Source organism: Mesoplodon mirus (genome assembly GCF_964341445.2).
Source record: "Mesoplodon mirus genome assembly, chromosome: 2".
Lineage (NCBI taxonomy): Eukaryota > Metazoa > Chordata > Mammalia > Artiodactyla > Ziphiidae > Mesoplodon > Mesoplodon mirus.
Genome location: NC_138977.1, coordinates 35,380,264 through 35,401,910, shown reverse-complemented (window position 1 = coordinate 35,401,910; position 21,647 = coordinate 35,380,264). Strand labels below are relative to the sequence as shown.

General features: G+C 38.9%; 1 protein-coding gene across 1 annotated transcript; it reads right to left on the bottom strand.

The window, feature by feature from the left end:
* Positions 1 to 8,647: 8,647 nt before the first annotated feature.
* On the bottom strand, positions 8,648 to 20,806 carry HSD17B13 (hydroxysteroid 17-beta dehydrogenase 13). The gene is made up of 7 exons (XM_082602896.1): positions 20,471 to 20,806; positions 18,830 to 18,937; positions 17,691 to 17,822; positions 16,078 to 16,184; positions 13,841 to 13,978; positions 10,496 to 10,612; positions 8,648 to 8,774 (listed from the first exon to the last, which is right to left on the bottom strand). The coding sequence occupies exons 1-7, from the start codon at positions 20,678 to 20,680 to the stop codon at positions 8,684 to 8,686; spliced, it is 903 nt and encodes a 300-aa protein (XP_082459022.1). The 5' UTR covers positions 20,681 to 20,806; the 3' UTR covers positions 8,648 to 8,683.
* Between the last annotated feature and the right edge of the window lie 841 nt (positions 20,807 to 21,647).

Here is a 21,647-nt window from a genome sequence, read left to right as displayed (position 1 = left end):
ATGCAGCTTTAAAAAAGAAAATCCTGTCACATAATACCACATAGATGAACCTTGAGGACATTATGCTGAATGAAGTGAGCCAGTGACAAAAGGACAAATACTGTATGATCCTACTCCTATGAAGTATCTAAAGTAGTCAAAATCCTAGAAACAGAAAGTGGAAAGGTGGTTGCTAAGAGCTGAGGGCAGGAGGGGAGAGGGAATTAGTGCTTAATGGACAGAGAGTTTCAATTTTGCAGGATGAACATTCTTGTGGACATTCTGTTCCACAAGAACCTCAATACAATGAACACCATTGAACTGTACACTTTAAAGTGGTTAGGATGGTGAGTTTAATGTTATGTAGTTTTTAAAGTCACAATTTAAAAAAATAGTAGAAGAGGTGGAAGCAGTTAGAAATAAGGATTGAACAAGCTGGCAAAAAGCTGACAATTGGAGAGGCAGCGTGACGGGTATATGAGTCATTATACTATTTTAAAATATATTTTAGAAGTCTGTATAATAAAAAGCTGAATGAAAGAAAGAAAGAAAGAAGGAAAGAAGAAAAGAAAGGAAGGAAGGAAGGAAGGAAGGAAGGAAGAAAGAAAAGAAGAAAGAAAGAAAGGAAGAAAGAAAGGAAGAAAGAAAGAAAGAAAAAGGAAGAAAGAAAGAAAGAATGAAAAGAAAGAAAGGAAGAAAGAAAGGACTAGTGGTTAAGACTACATGCTCCCAATGCAGCAGGCCTGGGTTTGATCCCTGGTCAGTGAACTAGATCCCACATGCTTCAACTAAGTGTTCGCATGCCGCAACTAAATATCCCGAATGCCACAACTAAAAAGATCTTGCATGCCACAACTAAGACCTGGCACAGCCAAATAAATAAATAAATAAATAAATAAATAAATATTTAGAAAGAAAGAAAGGTTTCTAACTCCTGGATAATATTTTCATAACATTATTTATAATCACACAGCATTCTTGATCCAAAATGAAAGTAGCATTTCTCTTATGAAAATATTTTAGTTGAATTGTTAACTGTCAAAATAAAACTCAAAATTAAATAAAAAACAACCCTGGAAAGGCCTTGACAACAGAGATGACACTAGAAAAAAATTTTAAATCATCTCAAATCCTACCACCCACTAGAAATATTTTAGTGTATATACTCCAAATTTTTTTTTTTTTTTTGGCTGCTCCCCATGGCTTTCAGGATCTTAGTTCCCCAACGAGGGATCAAACCTGGGCTCTTGGCAGTGAAAGCCCGGAATCCTAACCACTGGACCACCAGGGAATTCCCTTTTACTCCAGAATTTTAAATAAAGAATATTTTTTAATGTCAGTTTGTTACTGTCAGAGAAAAAGAACCTATACTGACACCATGTAGAAGATGACTTCTTCCTTGTTTATCAAGAAAGTCTTTCAAAATAGCACATAAATTAGCTATTACACACTGTATATGCAAAACTATGTGTTTATACATAGGCTTTTTTCCCCTGTAGTGAAGCCAAAGCTTTCACCAAGGTTTCAAAGGCTGCTGTGACTTAAATGGGTGGAGAACCACTGCTTTAGATTATATATTCAATTCAAACAACTCTTTGCAGCCAGTCATTTCTTCATTAAGGAAAAGTTTGAAGTTGAAAAAGTTGAAAAAAACTGAATTCAACTTTGAAATTATTAACACACATCTTCACCAAGGGAAAATAACCACCTAGGGCCGGATTAAAGCACTTTGTTAGCAATTTTCACTGGCACTAATTTCACTTTTCTTTGGGTGAACAGTTATTTATAATGTACTTGGTGCCCTGCTCTGTTGTAATCTTTAAAGCAAGAATCACATCGTAATCTCTGATTTTTCTATAGCCTAGTATCATCCGTTTCCTATCAACACTTTTTTAATGAAATTCATGCTGAATAATATCTTTTCTTGCATGAACTATAGAAAATAGTCTGTGAGTTGGTGCAGTCTGTTTATTTTGGATATTCTGTATGTTGAATTCACTAAGATAAAAAGGAGCACTCAATTTTGCAATATTATTAGATAACCAGGTAGGCTAGAACTACAATATTGTTTGAATTATTTAAGTTATATCATTCCAAATTGAATTCAACATTGAGTGGTCTTCTTTTCCTCCTACACAGATAGTATAATTTTGGTGACTGAAAAATAGGGTATGTTTTCAGACCAGATCAGAGTGTGGCTAAGAGCTTGGAAAGGGGAGGCCGAAAAGAGAATGAATATAATGGAGGAGAAGGTGAGGACTAAATGCAGCAAAACAATTCAACAAAGTATGAACTAATGAATAAAGAACCATCGGAATGAAAAAGGTATTGAGAAACCAAAAGATAAAAATTCTAGCTATTTGAATTAGATATTAGAATAGGCAATTTAGGTTTTGAGTTATTGTCCTGAAATTGTTATCTTAATTTACACAGGTTAACCTCATATTTAAAAGTAACAAAATCTCTATTGAAATAATGGTTCATTATTAGAGTCCAATAGGTAAATGATTTTGCTTTTCATAAGTATTTTGATGTGAATTTATGACCGTTCTTTAACTGCACACTGAGTTTGTAAAGTTAGCTTGAATGGGAAGTGATTGCATCCTAGGCAAGTCAGAATGTGATTACTGTTACTATAAAAGATTCCTTTTCTAGACTGAAACTTTGTGTTCCTCCAAAATTCATATGTGGAAAGCTAATCCCCAGTGTGATGGTATTTAGAGATGGGGCCTTTGGGAAATGATTAGGTCATGAGGGCAGAAACCTAGTGAAGGGGATTAGTGCCCTTATTAAAGAGGAATAATATTCCCCAGAAGGATCTCTCACCCCCTTCTGCCATGTGAATACACAGGGAAAATCCTTCACCAGACATTGAACTTACCAGCATCTTGGTCGTGGATTTCCCAGCCTCTAGAACTGTGAGATATAAATTTCTGTTGTTTATAAGCCACCCAGTTTATGGTATTTTGTTATAGCAGCCTGAACAGACTAAGACAATTCTCATGAAATACATGTCACTTAACTTTCCTACAATCCTATTCTTGTTACAAGCAGCTGACAGGCAAATTTGATCAGATGTAGCGTATCCAATCAAATAAAGAAGGGGTTTTCAACAAAACACCTAGCATACTTGAAGAAGTAAATTGAAAAAGTTATGCTATCTAATAATCTTAGATACAAGAGAAGGCAAAAAGAAAGTGTGAAAGGACCCTTAGGACAGGGGTTGGAATTTCCTCCCTATGGTTTCTCATATAATTTGTGAAGAAATAAGCACAGAGGTACTGTTAGATTTGTTGTAATTATCATATATTTAGGACAGCCAAGTTCTGACATGGAGCTGCACTAAATTCAAAGTTAATGTCATAAAAAGCAATGCTTCTCAAATTTTCAAGTACATATCAATCACCTAGGGGTCCTTTAAAAAAGTACAGACTCATTATGTAAGTCTGGGGTGGGGCCCAAGAGTTTGTATTTCCAACATGCTCTCATGTGATGGCCGTGATGCAAGGGAATAGAACAATGCTGTGATGAGTCTTTTGAGTACCATGCCCTCAATAAATGGGGAACTTGAATGTTAGATGTTACCTCATCCTTAAAAACATTATCATATGCATAATATAAGATTTAGATCTGAGACTAACTGAAAAATTTCTCTTCAGCCATACATTTACTTCGGCGTCCCTTTAAGCTGTGCACAAATCTGGAGGAGCTGGGCACTGCTACTCTTACACCTGGGCATGCAGACATCTTGCCCCAGCCCTGCGCCTCAGAGAGTCTTCCTCTTTGAAGTGACTTCTTTGAAATGTTCTAAGTCCTCTTTTGGTGCTGGTCCTGTTTCTCCCTTTGGAGAGTTGTCTGTCTCTCTGTGCACATGGAATTGACCAGATGTCCTGGAGCTCTTGTATGTATGGTGTCATCCTGGGGCTGTTTTCAGACCCCAGTTCTAGGATAGGTGCCTGGTGAGCAGATTGCTGCCGCTGCTGGTTGGCAAGGTATTTCCTTTGCAGAATCATGTGAAATTGGGCTGTTGAAGTGATGCTGACATGCTGATTTGGGGTGATTCACACTTATTTCGGATATAGGTCAAATTTAGGGCTCTGGGTCCACTACTCAGGCCGTATGTGTGGGCCCAGGCATCCACTTTCACTATGTGCTAACCATGCTGCCACTTCTGCTGTATAACACCCAAGGGCTCCAGGGGTGGCATCAGGTGTCCTTACGCTCCTTGCCACTGGCATTTAGGGCAGTTGCCCCATCCCCTTTATAGGTTCTACACCATGGGTCAAGGAGTCCTTTGGGAGTGGCTGTATCTGTCACTTCTGAGGGCTTTCTAGATGTCTTCACCACAACAATGGACCCTTCTGATGGATGTGGTCATGCTCTGTTCTCCCTGGTTAGTGTGTTAAGTTCTCCCAGATGAGAAACAGACATTCCTTGCATGAATTCGACTATTTATTTTGTTATGCCTAAAATCCCCTTCCTGCTGGTGGTGATGTATGAGAAACAAGGTGCAGTCAGTGTTGAAAAAGTTCACATTCTAGGAATGCAATAATTATGGCCTAAAGAGTTCAAGACATAGAATATGTGTTGTTCCATGTTATGCTATAACATTCTAAATGATAAATTTAACATGACCAGAAAACAAATTATTCACATTTCCTGCACACTCTGGGTCAGGCTTGAATTTGTGGTTATTATCAAAGAAGTGCCATAACAATCTTCGAGTGGTTGGAAGCTAGTATTTACAAGTAGCACAATGGATGGTGCAAAATCAAGAGTAATGATGTGACTAACATGATACAGATGGTAGTAGAGTGTTGTAGAGGCTAGAAGATTCATATTATTTTAATACAAACATGTTACAAGCACCACGGTGTTATGAGAAATAATAACATTACTACCAGTTCTTGTGTTGAAAGATATGAAATTAGCAAGAAATGGCTCATTTGATAATAAAGAAAAAAAAAGAAATGACTCTTGAACCAAACAAGAAGAAATAGAACCTGGATACCAAGAAGAATCTTTACTTGCATCGAGTGGACAATAAATAATTTTATTATTCTAAATCTTCATCAATATATCCCTATACCTCAATGGACCTATGAATTATATAATATTTTTTCTTTTTTTTTTTGGTCACACCACGCAGCCTGCAGGATCCTAGTTCCCCATCCGGGGATCGAACCTGTGCCGCCTGCAGTGGAAGTGTGGAGTCTTACCCACTAGACTGGCAGAGAAGTCCCTGTAATACGTTTTTAATCGACTTATTTATGTAGACAGAAACCCACAGGAAACATTTGCCCAGGGCCCTGCACACCCTAGAGTTAGCCCTGGAACTGGGATTTTGGTGTTAGTGAGTACCCTTGAGGAGATTTCTGAGATGGAGATTGTCATAGTAAAACATTTAGAAACACACCTGGAACTGACAAGGAAGAAGTCAATAGTCAAAGTATACAGGAAAAATAGGCAAAGAGAGCTCGATATTTGTGCTTCCAGGTATTTCTCTGAGTTTCACTTACAAAGGCTTAAAGCCAAAAATTGGATTAAAAAGGGAGAGTTTTTTCTTTGCATCTAACGTTGGGATTTCATTTATATGGGTCAGTTCCTAACTCAAATCCTCAGATCCTTTCTCTCACACTCAGAAAAATCAAAACTTCTTACTGTGGCCTGTGTGGTCTCCAACAGTCTGGTGTCTCTTTTGGCATGTCACCTACAACACTGCCCACTTGCTCATCCACTCTGGCCTCAGTGGCCCTCATACAGTTCTTCAGAGAAGTTTGTTCCTTCGTCAGAATTTGCACTTTCCTTTCCCTAGGTATTTGCACGGGCCATGCTTTCACTTCACACATATTTCTACCCAAAAATGTTAGTTCTCAGAGAGTTCTTCCTTGACTCTACTATTTTATTATTTATTTATTTATTTGGCTGGGCTGGGTCTTAGTTGCGGCATGTGAGAGATCTTTAGTTGCGGCATGTGGGATTTAATTCCCTGACCTGGGATTGAACCCAGGTCCCCTGCATTGGGAGCTTGGAGTCTTAACCACTGCACCACCAGGAAGTCCCAACTCTTAACTATTTTAGAAACTCTCTCTCATGATATCTGCAGTCTGTTGTTTGCCCTACATACTAGCATGTGAGCTCCATTAAGGCAAGAAGTTTGCTTTATTCACTCATGTTTCCCGGGGTCTAGAACTGTGGCTGACACTCAATAAGTATTTGTTAAGTAAATAAAGAGTAAATAGGGCTTCCCTGGTGGCGCAGTGGTTGAGAGTCCACCTGCCGATGCAGGACACACGGGTTCGTGCCCCAGTCCGGGAAGATCCCACATGCCGCGGAGCGGCTGGGCCCCTGAGCCATGGCCGCTGAGCCTGCGTGTCTGGAGCCTGTGCTCCGCAACGGGAGAGGCCACAACAGTGAGAGGCCCGCATACCGCAAAAAAAAAAAAAAAAGAGTAAATAAATTGAGAAAAATTGGAAACATCCTAAATGTTATATTACAAAGGAATGGTTAAATATAGTACCATTTAGTACTGTGTGCCCATGAAAAAGGTTGAGATTAAACTCTATGTACTGAAAGAAAAGGCTTTGGGCATGTGTTGGTCAGTTAAAAAAGCAAGTTACAGAATATAATGCGTGTCTTGAAACAATCTGTGTAACACATGCAGTAAAAGAATGTAATGTATTTCTCATATATGTGCTTGTGCATGCATTAGAAAAAGATAGGAAGATTGTACATTAATATAGTACATTTAGGGACTGGGATTGTGTGGGGCGGGTTTATAGTTTTTACTATATATATTCCTCTTTTGAAGTTTTGTAATCATACTTTTAAAATAATACATTTTAAGGTTTCTCTCATAAAGTTCTTAATTTTAAGGCAAACAATTAAAAGAATATCATGAACAAAAATTATTGCCAAAGTAGCAAGGAAAAAAATCTTAAAACAATAGTACTCTGTTCAGTGCCTCACATACAAAGGACTCAGTAAGTTTCAGCACATACACCAACACTCCTAACTGTCAAAGAAGCCGGAGTTGGGAGAACCCCTTGTCCCTCTCAACATCTGCAAGATCTCTCTGCTACCACCCAGATCCTTGCTTCCTGAAGGAGGCTCACAGAGACTCAGAGATTAGAAATCAAAACTCCTGTTTGTTTTTTTTTTTTTTTTTTTTTTGCAGTACGCGGGCCTCTCACTGTTGTGGCCTCTCCCGTTGTGGAGCACAGGCTCAGGACGTGCACGCTCAGCGGCCGTGGCTCACGGGCCCAGCCGCTCCGCGGCATTTGAGATCTTCCCGGACCGGGGCACGAACCCGTGTCCCCTGCATCGGCAGGCGGACTCCCAACCACTGCGCCACCAGGGAAGCCCAAAACTCTTAATTTTATAACTACAAGAGGTCATTTTTTAAAAGCACAACAACACATTTATCATTTGTTTTTAAGAAATTGTTTTTATTAATGATTTGTTTTTAATCATGTTTTTAATGAGGATAAAATAGGATAGTCGATGTAAAAGCAGCCTATAATGTGTGAAAAACACAGAAAACAAGATTATTCTTGATGTAGTTGGAATCAGATTTTTCTTTCTATTAAAAAAAAAAAAAAGACCACCCTCTTTTCCCCTCCATCTCTCAGATCCATGGTGCACTATTAGGTAGCCAGCCTAGTTCCTTTCCCTGTGTTAGCTTTCATTTTTGAAGCTCAAAACTGTCTGGTACCAATGATATGTGAAAGCATAAACTACAAAGAAGAGGTTACCATGGGGTTAAAATTTTAGATACTCTGAGATTCAAGAGAGAGTCACCTTTTGAAATGTCATAGTATTTTAAGAGATTATGAAAAGGGCAGAAAGTGTGGAGGGTCCACTCTTGGTGGATATAAGAGCTATATAAGGGACAGAATCAGGTGAGAAAGCTCTGTTTGGGGTTGATGAAAAATGGAGAAGCTAGAGAAAGCTCCCAAACATTGAGTTTCATAGGAGTAATCTTTCTGCCTTTTGGAGCACAGCTGTCTGCTTAAACTTGATCTCTAACTGCTCACTCACACTGTGTACTTGCTGACATTCTGTGGCCTGGCTACAGTTTGGAAGACTACTTTAAGAACAGTCTTGGGCCTCCCTGGTGGCGCAGTGGTTGAGAGTCCGCCTGCCGATGCAGGGGATACGGGTTCGTGCCCCGGTCTGGGAGGATCCCATATGCCGCGGAGCGGCTGGGCCCGTGAGCCATGGCCGCTGGGCCTGCGCGTCCGGAGCCTGTGCTCCGCAACGGGAGAGGCCACGGCAGTGAGAGGCCCGCATACCGCAAAAAGAAAAAAAAAAAAAAAAAAAAAGAACAGTCTTAAAACTTCCCTGTGTAAATAAGTTCTTTTTGTATTTATGGTCAGGGAGGTAGCTTTGTCCACCTTTAAACGGAAAGAAAAGAAATGAAATCTCTTAAAGAAAAATGACCCTTTTAAGTATGTTTATGTAAGCATAGAAGTTTTTAAGAGGCATGGAATAAAAAATGGATCTGACTATTAAAACTACAGAAATAATCTCGAGAAATAGAAAGACCGGTGATTAGTCTTGTTCATTTGACCACTGCTAATGTCAAACCAATGTTTTTAATATTAATGGCATTGAAAAATGTGAAATAGAGCTTTGAAGCATTGACTCTAAACTTAGTTCCACATCATTAAGGTGCATACATCTCAGCCTGGAGCACATTTATTCATTTCATTTTGGTTTTGTGGCCAACCACTGCTTCAAATTGAATATCCTGTACATGATTTATGGCTGCCAAGGCACGTTCAGGAAGAAATCTGTACGAAAAAAAGATGAAAAAATTTCAATTTAAAATCTTTGACACCAGAGTTCTTTTTTGTTGTCAGTTAAAAATACCCTGAGAGTTATATGGTTTGCATTTAGTTTTCTTCTGTTCTTTCTTCACATCTACCTCTCTCTTTTTTTGTGTGTATCTTTTAATACAGTTCAAATATTATGCAAATATAAAGAAAGCACTGATATATACCACTCTTCTCACCTTCTCATATTAGTAAACTATTATATGAAATCTTATGTGAGTAAAGACCTAAAACTGAAGACCTAGGCTTATTGCTGTAACTGTCAATGAATCCTGATGCTAAGAGTTCACAGAGCAACACCATCAGAATCCATTCCATCTGCCTCTCCACCTCTCCTTGAGTTTTTATGGAATATCTATTGATATTATGCCCTCTATAATAAGGTAAAGTACTTTAAAAACAGCTACTCCCTTTGAGGAGCTTATTGTTTAGCTAAGAGGCTAAACAACAGGCTCAGATGGTTTCACTGTTGAATTCTACAAAATGTTTAAGAAGGAAATAATACCCATTCAACACAAGTTATTCCAGAAAAGAGAAGAGGAGGGAATACTTTCCAACTCAGTTTATGAGGTAAGTGTTATCCTAACACAAAAATCAGACAAAGACATTACAATGCAGTGTTGGTTTAATCTTTAGAACGAGTCAGTGTAATGCACCATATGAAAAAACTAAAATAGAAAGACCATAATACCTTAACATATTCAGTAAAAGCATTTGACAAAATCTGTATCTACTCTTGATGAATATGCTCATCAAAGTAGTAATAGAAGGGAACTTCTTCAACCTGATAAAGAGAAAATGAAAAAAATCTATAGCTGATATCATTCTTAATTGTGAAAGACTGACTACTTTCCTCTGAGGATCAGAAACAACACTTGGATGTGTGTTTTCACCAATCCTCTCTGACATTGAATAGGAGGTTCTAGCCAGTGTGATAGGCAAGAAATAAAAAACATATAGACTGGAAAAAAAAGAAGTAAAAGTATCTTTATTTGCAGGAAATATGATCATCTGTGTAAAACTGTCTGTTAGAATCTACAAAAAAGCTACTAGAAGTGAGTTTAGCAAGGTTGCTAAATACAGATCCAAGTGCAAAAAGCAAATATATGCTAGCAACAAACAATGGGAAATAGGAAATTTTTAAAAATGCCATTTGCAATAGCATAAAAACCACGAAATACTTTGGGATAAACCTGACAAAAGGTGTGTAAGATTTGTACACTGAAAACTACAAAATACTGTGTAGACATATTGAAAAAGATGAAAAAATAAAAAGATACCTTGTGCTCTTTGTCCTTTTGGATTTGAAGGCTCAATATTGTTAATATGTCTGCTCTCCCCCAATTGATCTATAGATTCAATGTAGTCTTAATCAAAACCCCAGCAGGCTTCTTTATAGACCCTTTATTTTTAGCTAGTTCACCATATTGCATTCTCTCTTTAATCTGTCTTTCCCTCAGTTAGAATGGTCTCTGGCAAAGACTGGGCAGAGGTGATAGATGGAGTAGAGAAAATGAATCATTCTCTTTTTATAGATTGAGTAAGGTAATAGTAGAGGAAACTTAACTCTTCTCCCCAGGCATGGAGAATTTCCATGGCAACGTTCACAACTGAAAAACTCTCCATAATGATAGCTCTATCCGTGTTGTAGTATTTTAGGTGTTTTGTGCTGTACTTACCTCTCTAGTGTTAGGAAGATATTGAGATATGATGGAACAAAAATCATTTTCTTATTGGTAAGTATTCCATCTATCAAGCTTCTTGCAACTTCATTTGTCTCCAATACAGGGAATAGTCTGTGATTAAAAAAGAAAAGTTTGGTCCTTTTTGTTGTTTTTTATAATCAACAAAAGCAGGAAAATTAACTTATCTTTTCACTAATTAGGATTTAAAAGCTTCCAGGGGCTTCCCTGGTGGTGCAGTGGTTAAGAATCTGCCTGCCAATGCAGGGGACACGGGTTTGAGCTCTGGTCCAGAAAGATCCCACGTGCCATGGGGCAACTAAACCCGTGCACCACAACTACTGAGCCTGCACTCTAGAGCCCATGAGCCACAACTACTGAGACCGCGCACCACAACTACTGAGGCCCACAAGCCTAGAGCCCATGCTCTGCCACAAGAGAAGCCACCACAATGAGAAGGCTGTGCACCACAATGAAGAGTAGCCCCTGCTCGCCACAACTAGAGAAAGCCCGCACGCAGCAACGAAGACCCAACGGAGCCAAATAAAGAATAAATTAAATAAATAAATTTATTTTAAAAAATAATAAAAAAATAAAAGCTTCCAGGATTCACTGCACAAATGCCACCTGCCTTCCCTCCCCCATGCTACATTGATGTTTTGTTATCACAATCTACTACTTTCACATCCAGTAGGTGTGTTTCATGGCTCACTCAGTCAAAACATCAAAATGGTGGTGAGGAATTAGATAATAGAAGAGAAGAGGAGCCAGGCAAGGAAGAGTAGTGGGTAGGACTGATCAAAGGACAGAAAGGAAACAACTGGCATCTTTCTTCAGGGCTTGTTAGATATGAGAAGAGAAATCTATAGCTAAGTACACTTGCTTTCTTCTTATGAGAAGAGAAATCTATAGCTAAGTACACTTGCTTTCTTGTGGAGGTATCCCACAAAGCTGGATTGTTTTGAGGGCATTTAGTACTTGAGATTCACTGCTGACTTGCCTATGCTAAAGTTTAATGAGAATTCAAGACATGCATAGGGAGTATTACATTACAACTAGAGGTGTGAACTTGCTTATACTGAAGACTGTATACATGGGGTCTTGAGAAGTATTCATAACCACAGGCCAGTATAGAATGCCCATTAATGCAAGATGATGACAGGAAATTAAAATGTAAATGGATTGAAAGTATTGCACCAAAGTTAAGTTGTCTAGGCATAGGCTGAATGGCTTAGTGAATACAAAGGTTGTGCGGAGGAGTTAAGGAAGTAGTGACTGTTACAACTTCCTTCCCTGAGATATCATGTGATTTACTTCACATGATTGAGGTTTCCATGACTTTGAGTGGCAAGCCAGCAGAGAGTAATACAAATCAATAGTTTTCTAAATTATTGGGTACTACCTCTTCCCTCCCTGATTTCACCTACCTGGGTCTATCAACCCTGTCTCTGAGCCAAGCCTCACATTAGTATATGGACATGCTAGCCTTTGCCAAGGAAGTTCAGAATCAGGTAGTCTGGGTGAGACCAATTCCAAATTTTCAGCATTGCCTGGGTCAGTTCCCAGGGTCACCCCCAGGAACCCACATACCCGAGGTCATATTAGCCTTACGCTTGTCATCTATTTTGCCTTCCCCTCTGGAAGACCTGGTACTCTGGGCTCACACTAAGCCTGAATGCTTACCAAGAGGATTTGTATTGGGCCCAATTTCCTATTTAAGAAAACTGAGCCCAGAGTCCCAATTATCTCATTGTATTTACTTACGTACAATACCGTGTACTTGTTAAGTACTTGTGTTCTAACACAGTTAAGGACTCAACTGCCAGGGAGTGGCTACAGCTCTGGAGATGACGCAGCTAATTCAGAGTTTCAGAGTCAGTAGCTTTAAATGAGGCTGAGCTTAATAAAAGGGAATTTATTAGCTCCTTTGAATGACTATATTTAGGACTAATTCCTTTCCAATAATAAATTGGCTTCAGATTAGCAAGCTCAGTATATTTTGTTAACCTGTAGCAGAATGTTTATTAGAATCGAGGCAAATTGTGAAGCAGATGTATTAATTTTAGGTTCCTTATCCTCACCTTTCCGCTTTTTTCCTCTCTTTTCAGGGCCAATTTCTCCTCTCTTGTCGTCTCAAATCCTCCTTTACCAGAAACAAAGTACTTGGTCAAGAAATTCACCTTAGACTTCCCTGGTGGTGCATTAGTTAAGAATCTGCCTGCCAGTGCAGGGGACACAGGTTTGAGCCCTGGTCCGCGAAGATCCCACATGCTGTGGAGCAGCTAAGCCCGTGCACCACAACTACCGAGCCCTCATGCCACAACTACTGAAGCCCGTGTGCCTAGAACCCGTGCTCCGCAACAAGAGAAGCCACTGCAATGAGAATCCCGTGCACCACAAACAAGAGTAGCCCCCGCTCACCGCAACTAGAAAAAGTCTGCGCGCAGCAACGGAAGACCCAATGCAGCCAAAAATAAATAAATAAATAAACTTAAAAAAAAAGAAAAGGTCTCAGTTTAAAAAAGAAAAAAAAAGAAATTCACCTTGACTGAGGGGTTAAAGACTCAGCTTATTGCCGCTTCTAGGAACATTTGCATTTTAAAGGAGGACAGGGTGGTAGCCATGATCAAATGCATGTGGTTATATTTACTATGTCAATGTTTTCCAAACCTGCCTCCAGAGTTACCTGGTTTCCTTGTAAACAAAGCAAAACATTCTTGGAGCTCGTTTCACTCTACTGAATCAGAATCTCTAAGGAAGAGCCTAAGAACATTTATTTTTTATGTAAGCACAGTGATGATGCTTAGGATCAGGCAAGTTTGGAAAATGTTGGAGTCCTTTTTGCTAGCACTGTGGCCAGTGCTGTCGAATATGGAAAAGGGGAATATATCTGTGCCTTTCCATACTCTGTTGAGGAGGATGAACCGCGAGTGGGAGGGGGGAGGTGAGGTCACATTCGTTTTGGGGGTGTGGTTTCCCGGAGAGGACACTCTTGCCATCCCCCCGAAGCACACCTCTCCATCTTACCCACCCTCATGCTCACTCCCTCTTAACACCTGCGTGTGTGTTGAGTCTTTCCCCTGGACACGAATAAATACCCAATGCCTGATTCATTGGCAGTTGATCACTCCTACTAGCCCCTAATGCATTTTTCCCCTTTGTTCATCTAATTTCAAAGTGAAAACGTAAAGGCAATCCAATAACATTAATAAGAAATAATGTTTTTCCTTTTTCGTTTTTTTGTTTTCTATTTTCTCAGTTGACCCACCTAAAAATTTCTCATGTAGAGTTCATACCAATTTCTCAGGCCATATTTCCATCTTAACTTGATTTTGACCTTACCTTGTGCTTGGGTTTTTAGTGAACCCGGTATTCACAAAAACTGGGCAGAGACACGAGGTTTTGATACCAGTTTTTCCCAAGGCCTCGAATTCTGATGTCAGAGCTCGGTGGAAGCCAACAGCAGCAAATTTGCTGGAACTGTAAGAGAATTATCCACCCCTGTTAGCTAAGGGAAAGTGAAACATTCCTCAGCTTTCTGTGAGAGGAAAATGTTGATTTTGTTTGAGAACAAATAAAAGCCAAACCCCCAAATCTTCCACTTGGTGGTCTATTTTCATTTACATTTTCTTATCTGATTTCACTGAATTCTGAATGTACCGATTTTTTTATTAGTGGTGATAACAATAGAACAAATTCTAATAACTTTGATTGACTTGCTTACTGCTCATTCTACCTATAAGGTTTTTCCATTCAATCTTTAAACTGTTTTCTAATCAGTTTTTTACTGCTGCTTTTATTTTGAAAAATATGAATCAGGAAAATCATGTTTAGAAAAACTATGTAACTAATATCTGTATTAACAAACTTCTGTGGGACTCTACACATTTCTCCTCTCTCTCTTGATAGTTTCTCTTTTGAAATGTGGAGTTCACTTTGGCTTCTTAATTTCATTGTGAAGATCTGGAGTAAAAAGACTTCAGGTGGTGTGGGTGTGTTAGTGTGTGCAACCTTCAACATATTACTTTGTCTTCTTCCTTTGATTTTCTGATCTTTAAAATGCTGGTAAGAGGGACTTCCCCGGTGGTCCAGTGGTTAAGACTCTGCACTTCCAATGCAGGGGGTGCAGGTTCGATCCTGAGTTGGGGAACTAAGATCCCACACGTCGCACAGTGCAGCCAAAAAACAAAAAAATAAAATAAAATTCATTTATAAAAAGATGCTGGTAATAAAATATAGAGCCATCTTGAGGATTAAATCAAATAGCATATGCATAATAACTTTATTACCTATAAGGAGCTATGTAATGTTAATTGTATTTTTGACCCAGATGACAAGAACCATAAAGTTAAAGGCTGGCTGCTCTCTTAAAGGAAAAGAAGAAAAGGAAAACAATGATTACATTGGGTTTCCACATTTCTAAACATTAAAACAATATTAAATGTTTAATCTGTGAAATTCTGATTTGTGTTTTAAGATGGTAGAGGCAGCTTGAAACAACCATATGTATGTGCAAGGACACCTTAACCTACAGTGAAAATTAACTACATCTGTGACTACATTTGGTGTCAGAAATAATTTGGTCCAAATTCAACCTTGAACATGGATGTGTAGATAAGTAATAAACCAACTAACTACCCACCCCCATCCCCACACATTGATACACATGTATTGACTGTTACAAAAAGAATTGGCCAAAATGTTAACAAATTAAACTTTTCTATGAGGTTGATATAAGACCAGAATAAGGAAATGAGATGCCATTGAAGGAGTGTATGAAGAAAAAATATTTTGCAAATAGTGTGTCTTTAGGGAGTTCCCACCTTCGTCTCTTTATGTCCTTGGTAGAGCATGGAATATGCTATCTGCATCTTTTAATACGGTAAAGGCTTTCTCTCAATCCCCACCCCCCCCTCTCTCTCTCTCACACACACACACACACACACACACACACACACACAATCTTTTATGGCACAAGCACACTGGAACATGCTTTGATCCAGGAGCCACTCTGTTTAGCTTATCTTGGGCATGCAGGCCATGGCACAGATTTGTGTTCATTTGGACTTCCTTATATTTTGCTTCTTAGTCTGTGAGTTCCTTCTTTCTTTCTTTCTTTCTTTTTTTTTTGTTTGTTTTTTAGTTCCTTATTTCCTTTATGAACATCTACTCATTACAGGATACAACGAAAACATGCTTGGCATTACTGTTTTCTTTCATTGCTCTGTGGAGGAGTTTTCAGAAATCTAAAAATATTTAAAATGATTTTTCATTTAAATCCAGTTTCCTTGTTTTAGGAGAAGTCATTTTTAAGAGTTTATTCTAAACGACTGTATACATTCTGTAAATCCAAATTACCTGCTATGAGACTTTTTTTAGCTTTTATTTTTTGCAAGGCATTTGACTTTTTGTCCTAAGAAGATTCAAAAATGAAGAAAACACAATTCTAGCTCTCCAAAAATAAATAAATAAAATAAAGAAAAATAAAACAAATCACCTGTTATGAGGACTGGAATCTGAGGTCTAATAAAACCTTAAAAGTGTAAAAATATATAGCACTACTAGAAAGTAATACTTACCAATATGGAATAATATAAGGAATCACTCCGTGGCCGCATATTGAAGCCACTGTGACAATGTGGCCATGGTTTCTCTGCATCATCGCTGGAAGAAGTGCCTTTGTGATCTTCAGGATCATTGCAGAACCAAAAGAAACAATGACACAGGTGTTAAGTTTCCAAATTAGGTAGTTTTATTTTTAAGACGAAATGTCATTTAAGACAACTTTTTCGATGAAATGAAATACGTGCCAAGATTCCATGATTACTTCTCCACCGATGACAGAAATGAAAAAAAGATTAAAACAATTAGTTTGAGCTGGCATTGAGTGCTGTGCACTGCATACCACATGCCAAGAACTTATCTTAATATCCCTCTTCTTCCCTTCAGAGGGAATCAAAAATCTCTTTTATGGATCCATCATCTAAACAATATTATTAAGGGAAAAATTCAGTTTTCAGAGCTGAGAAAATTCCGTATGGTAATCTGGTATCATGTGATTTTTTTGTTTGTTTGGGGCTTTATCTTTCTAATGAGAAGAGTTAAAATCTTGTGTACCTATATCAAGTTGAGTAGAAACAGCTGAGTCCTGTACTGACCCATGGTCATTATGTACCATGATCAGATTTAATATCTCCCTATTTGTAATACTGTGCATTATATGTTGATGTTCCAGGAAACAAAAAGTCTTTCTTTACCTCCAAAAAGCTTTACTGTTTGGTGAGAAATATCAATATTATTTTATGAGAATTTTATAAACGCACCCTATGGACCCTGTGCAAATTCATAGAGCCAGAACTGCCAAACCAAGCCACCCCCAAATTCCTGACCCACAGAAACCGTGAGAGGAATATGAACATTTATTCTGGCTTTAATCCACTAAGTTTTGATATAATTGTTATGCAGCTGTAGACAACGAATACATGGGGTCTCTCAGTAGTTTGGTGGTCATAATAATTAATTCTCATTAGCATGTGTGAGGGGCTTGGGAAAATGGGGGAACACATCTCTTTTTTTCTTCTCTATTCCAGAATCCAGATCTGTCCTATGTTCTACACTAATATTGAGGCACTGGAAGATTAATTCATATAAATGCTCTCTACAAAGACATATTTCAGACTCTCACAAAACCAAACAATTTTAAGAGGTCTGTAGAGCCTTATCTCTAAGCTCCAGCCTGACCTAGAGCTTTGCTCAGAGTTCCAGCCAGAAGAACCCCCAACCCCTATATAACCCAAGTAGTGAGTTCTTTGTCCTTTCTGTTCTAAAATTCCATGACATGAGGTCACAAGTGAATGTACACTGTATGTATTTTCTCTAAAGCACTGAAAAGGTGTATACTGACAATCCTTAGGAAAGCTCCATGAATATTTTTTGAGCACCCAGTACATGCCAGGCTTTGTGTTAGGTACTGGTGGATAAGGCAGACTAACTAGCCTACATTCTGGTGAGTCGTGCCCCCTTGAAATCTGTGCCCTTCTGTCAGAGACACGAATATTGGATGATTGTTGTTTTAAGGCAAAGATATGGAGTTTCCCATTCAGAAGGATGTGAACTCAATTATGAACTTCATGTACCTTAAGAGGAATTGTCAGACATACACAAACTAGGAATATTTCTGACTCACGCTTACCCAAAAATGTCCTAGGATGTTGACCTCAAAAGTTTTGGTAATCTCTTCATCCTTTGTACTAAGAAGGTCAGCTGGATATACTGCCCCAGCATTATTCACTACGATAGTTACATCACCCACCTCTTTCTTTACCTGTTGAAATAGAAAGAACACATTCATTGGGTGTAGTATCGAAACTCAAAGTTTTGGGGCTGATATCATCCAGGGATTAGATTCTTTATTCTGTTTGATGAGATCTCTCAGAGTTCAGGCAGGAAAGAGCTTTAGTCCAAAGAGTGGTTGCCAAGGAGACACTGTCATAAAGCTGGGGTAAACTGTTTTTTTTAACAGCTAAATTTCAGTACCCAGTACATCATAGATATTTTTTGAAACTTATCAATAAAATGAAATTAATATTTGTGTTGATTGATATATCTGTTCTAACTAAATATTTTAAAAGTGCTAATTGAGTAATCCTGTTTTCACTACCTGCTAGCTACATGAACTTGGTCTGACACATCAGTTCTTACCAAACATTTTAAAAGTACTAATTGTGTAATCCTGGCTCTGCCACCTACTAGCTACATGACCTTGGTCTGGCTTAAACCCTCTGAATCTGTTTGCTCACCTGTCAAGTGAGGTTAAGAGGGTTATTGTAGGGATTGAATCAAAGGGTACAACCATTTTCAGAGTGCTTGGTCCACTGTATTTGATATTTACCCTTAAAAATTGTTATAATAATTATTAATATTATATTTTCTATAGAAGATTAGATTGGCACCAACATAAATAAAATCTCAAAGAGGAAATATTTAAAGGAAAAAATAAAGGAATTACTGCAAAAGTAATAGGACTAAAATGAAAGTAGAAAGTTATCCTTTTCCCTGGTGATCAATCTTTTCTCTGTCACTCTGTGCAGCTGCTCAAACTTCTGACCAGAATGAAATCGATTAATAATATGAAACAATAATAATAGGCAGAGTTGAGTGGATTATATGGAAGGAAAAGGTCTATGTCCTACCTTGTTCACACAACTACCTCAGTTAGCAGAGGCTAAAAAAAAAAATCTAATTTAAATTAGGCAGTCATAAAGAATCTTTTCATATTCCATGTAAGGGGACACAAAATTATGGGAAGAAATTTGTATTCTGAAGTCTCACCTGGTTTACAGAGTCATAAATCTCTTCTCTGTTACTGCAGTCTACCACAAACACATGTGTAATGGCCCCTAGTTTTCTGCATTCAGCTGCAGTTTCCTCAACACCATGCTGTAATTGGAAAAAAGAAATTCCAAAAGATGTAGGTCAGTGAGGGGACAAGAGTGAGGGAGAAAGCATTGGGAAGAAAATTTTTTTAAGATTAAAATTCACGTCCAAAATGTCCCACTTGTTTGTAAGCAAATTTCCTGAGAGGCACCGCTTGCCTAACTTGCAGAGATTATACCTGGCTTTTCTGCCAGGGAAGGTTCATGTTAGTCTCACGTGTTTTCACTTGTTTTGCTACATTCTCATAGCTTAAAGGACATGCTTGAAAGATGTTGCTCTTTGTGGTGTCATGAAAGGAGATGTTTGAGTATGGAGAAGAATACTCAACAATCTATTTAACATATGCTTGTTGAGCACCAACTATGAAATAGGCAGTAAAGCACCTAGCAGACTGTAAAAATTTTAGGATTGCATGCATGTGAGAGAACGCATGAAGAAATTCTGTCACATATTCTTTGTTTTTTATTTGGTTTTTGCCTTGCCAGACCTTTAAAAAATACATTCCTAGCTCAACAGTCTGCTCTGGGGCCAGGTTTGGTTCATTGGCTGTAGTTTGCTAACCTCTGTTCTTGCCTATCCTGTGAGGTATTGGGCTGGCCAAAAAGTTCGTTCGAGTTTTCCTGTCAGATGTTCTGTTCGGTTTTTCTGTACGATGTTCTGTTACAGAACATCGTACAGAAAAACCCGAACGAACTTTTTGGCCAACCCAATATTATCCCCATTTCAGATGAGGAAACTGAGGCTGAGAGAAATTGTCTGCTCAATTTAAACAGTTTGGAAGTACCCTGGCTCCTGAGTCTATGTTATGAAACTTGCATATCATGGCATAAAAATCACTGCTAAGGTCTCAGTTATATTCCCTTCATCAAACCATCCTGATGGGGACTTCCCTGGTGGTCCAGTGGTAAAGAATCTGCCTTCCAATGCAGGGGACGCGGGTTCGATCCCTGGTCAGGGAACTAGGATCCCACATGCCGAGGGGCAACTGAGCTCTCGTGCTACAACTAGTGAGCTCGTGCGCCTTTACTAGAGAACCTGCGTGCAAACTACACAGTCCACGTGCCCTGGAACCCGTGCGCCACAACTATAGAGCCCATGAGTGCTGGAGCCTGTGCACCACAACTAGAGAGAGAAAACCTGCATGCCACAACTAGAGAGAAGCCCTCGCGCAGCAATGAAAGGTCCCACATGCTTCATTGAAGATCCTGCGCCACAACTAAGACCCGGCACAGCCAAAAATAAGTAAATAAATAAAAAATAAATCTTAAAAAAAAAAAGCTATTGGGTGCCATGACCATAGTCCTCTTCCAACTCGCTCTCTGCAACTAGATGTGATGGGTAATATGGCACTTGTACTTTAAACAACAACAACAAAAAAAACCCCATCCTGATGCATATGTAGAGTAAGGCTCCAGGGAATTTAGTTACCAAACTTCGAGAAAGAAAAACACAAATATAAGCAAATGTTAAGTCAAATAAGTTTTTAAACACCTGTCTCACTTGTAACTTTAAAAGGTGGGTAAATGAATCCAATACCTTATTAATATCCCATAGAACCAGTCTGCTCTTCTGTTTTGCAAATTCATAGGCAGTATGCCTTCCTATTCCATGCCCAGCTCCTGTAATGAGAACAATCTCCCCAGCCACAGATTTTCTCCTCTGGGGAATGAAAACCTTCACCAAGGATTCTAAGTAGGAGTAGATGATGATGATCAGAAGCAGGAGGAGATCCAAGATAATATTCATGGCTCTGCTCTGTACTCTTCTCCTCTGGTTCAGTCCCTGTCTATTCCCAGCAAAGAGCCACCCTCTTCAGAGAGCTCCAGGGAAGAGCTGTGTTCCAGGTGTTGATGGGACTGGCAGAGGTAAGCTAGATTTGCAGGCAGGCTTTGTCCATGTGTTCTAATGCGTTAGATGCACTTTGAGCTTTTGAAGTGGTATCAATTGCTAGTAAAAATGTGGCACGGGGACAAGGGAACTCAAGAGAAAGTCCTCTCTGGATTTTCTTTTTGGTTGCTGTTGTTTAATACTATATTTTATTAGTTTTCAAGCACTGATTTGACATCTACATACCTTGATTTAAAAGTTTATATTTTATTTTGTATTCAGCTCATACTCAATTAAGTTTAAAATGAATGCAAGCATAGTATAGGGCATAAGTTATTTAAAAGTAAACCATTTATCATTGGAGTGAAATCAGGTCACGGGATTTATGGTAGCTAACAGTTCAATGAAATGGTGCCCTCTTATTGTATCTATCATTCCATTTCTCTACATTTGTACCTCCATCGTCCATGCCTATTCCCATGTGCTAATTGCTCTTAAATTCCACAGTAAAGGCATAATTTTAAACTTCCTCTACTTTCAGGAGGCACACTTTTCTTGCAGTTCAGTTTATGAACAAAAATGATCAATATTGGGGCTTCCCTGGTGGCGCAGTGGTTAAGAATCCGCCTGCCAATGCAGGGGACACGGGTTCGAGCCCTGGTCTGGGAAGATCCCACATGTTGCAGAGCAGCTAAGCCCGTGCGCCACAACTAGTGAGCCTGCACTCTAGAGCCCTCAAGCCACAACTACTGAAGCCCGTGCACCTAGAGCCCGTGCTCCGCAACAATAGAAACCACCGCAATGAGAGGCCCGTGCACCGCAACGAAGAGTAGCCCCTGCTCTCCGCAACAAGAGAAAAATCCACACGCAGCAACAAAGACCCAAC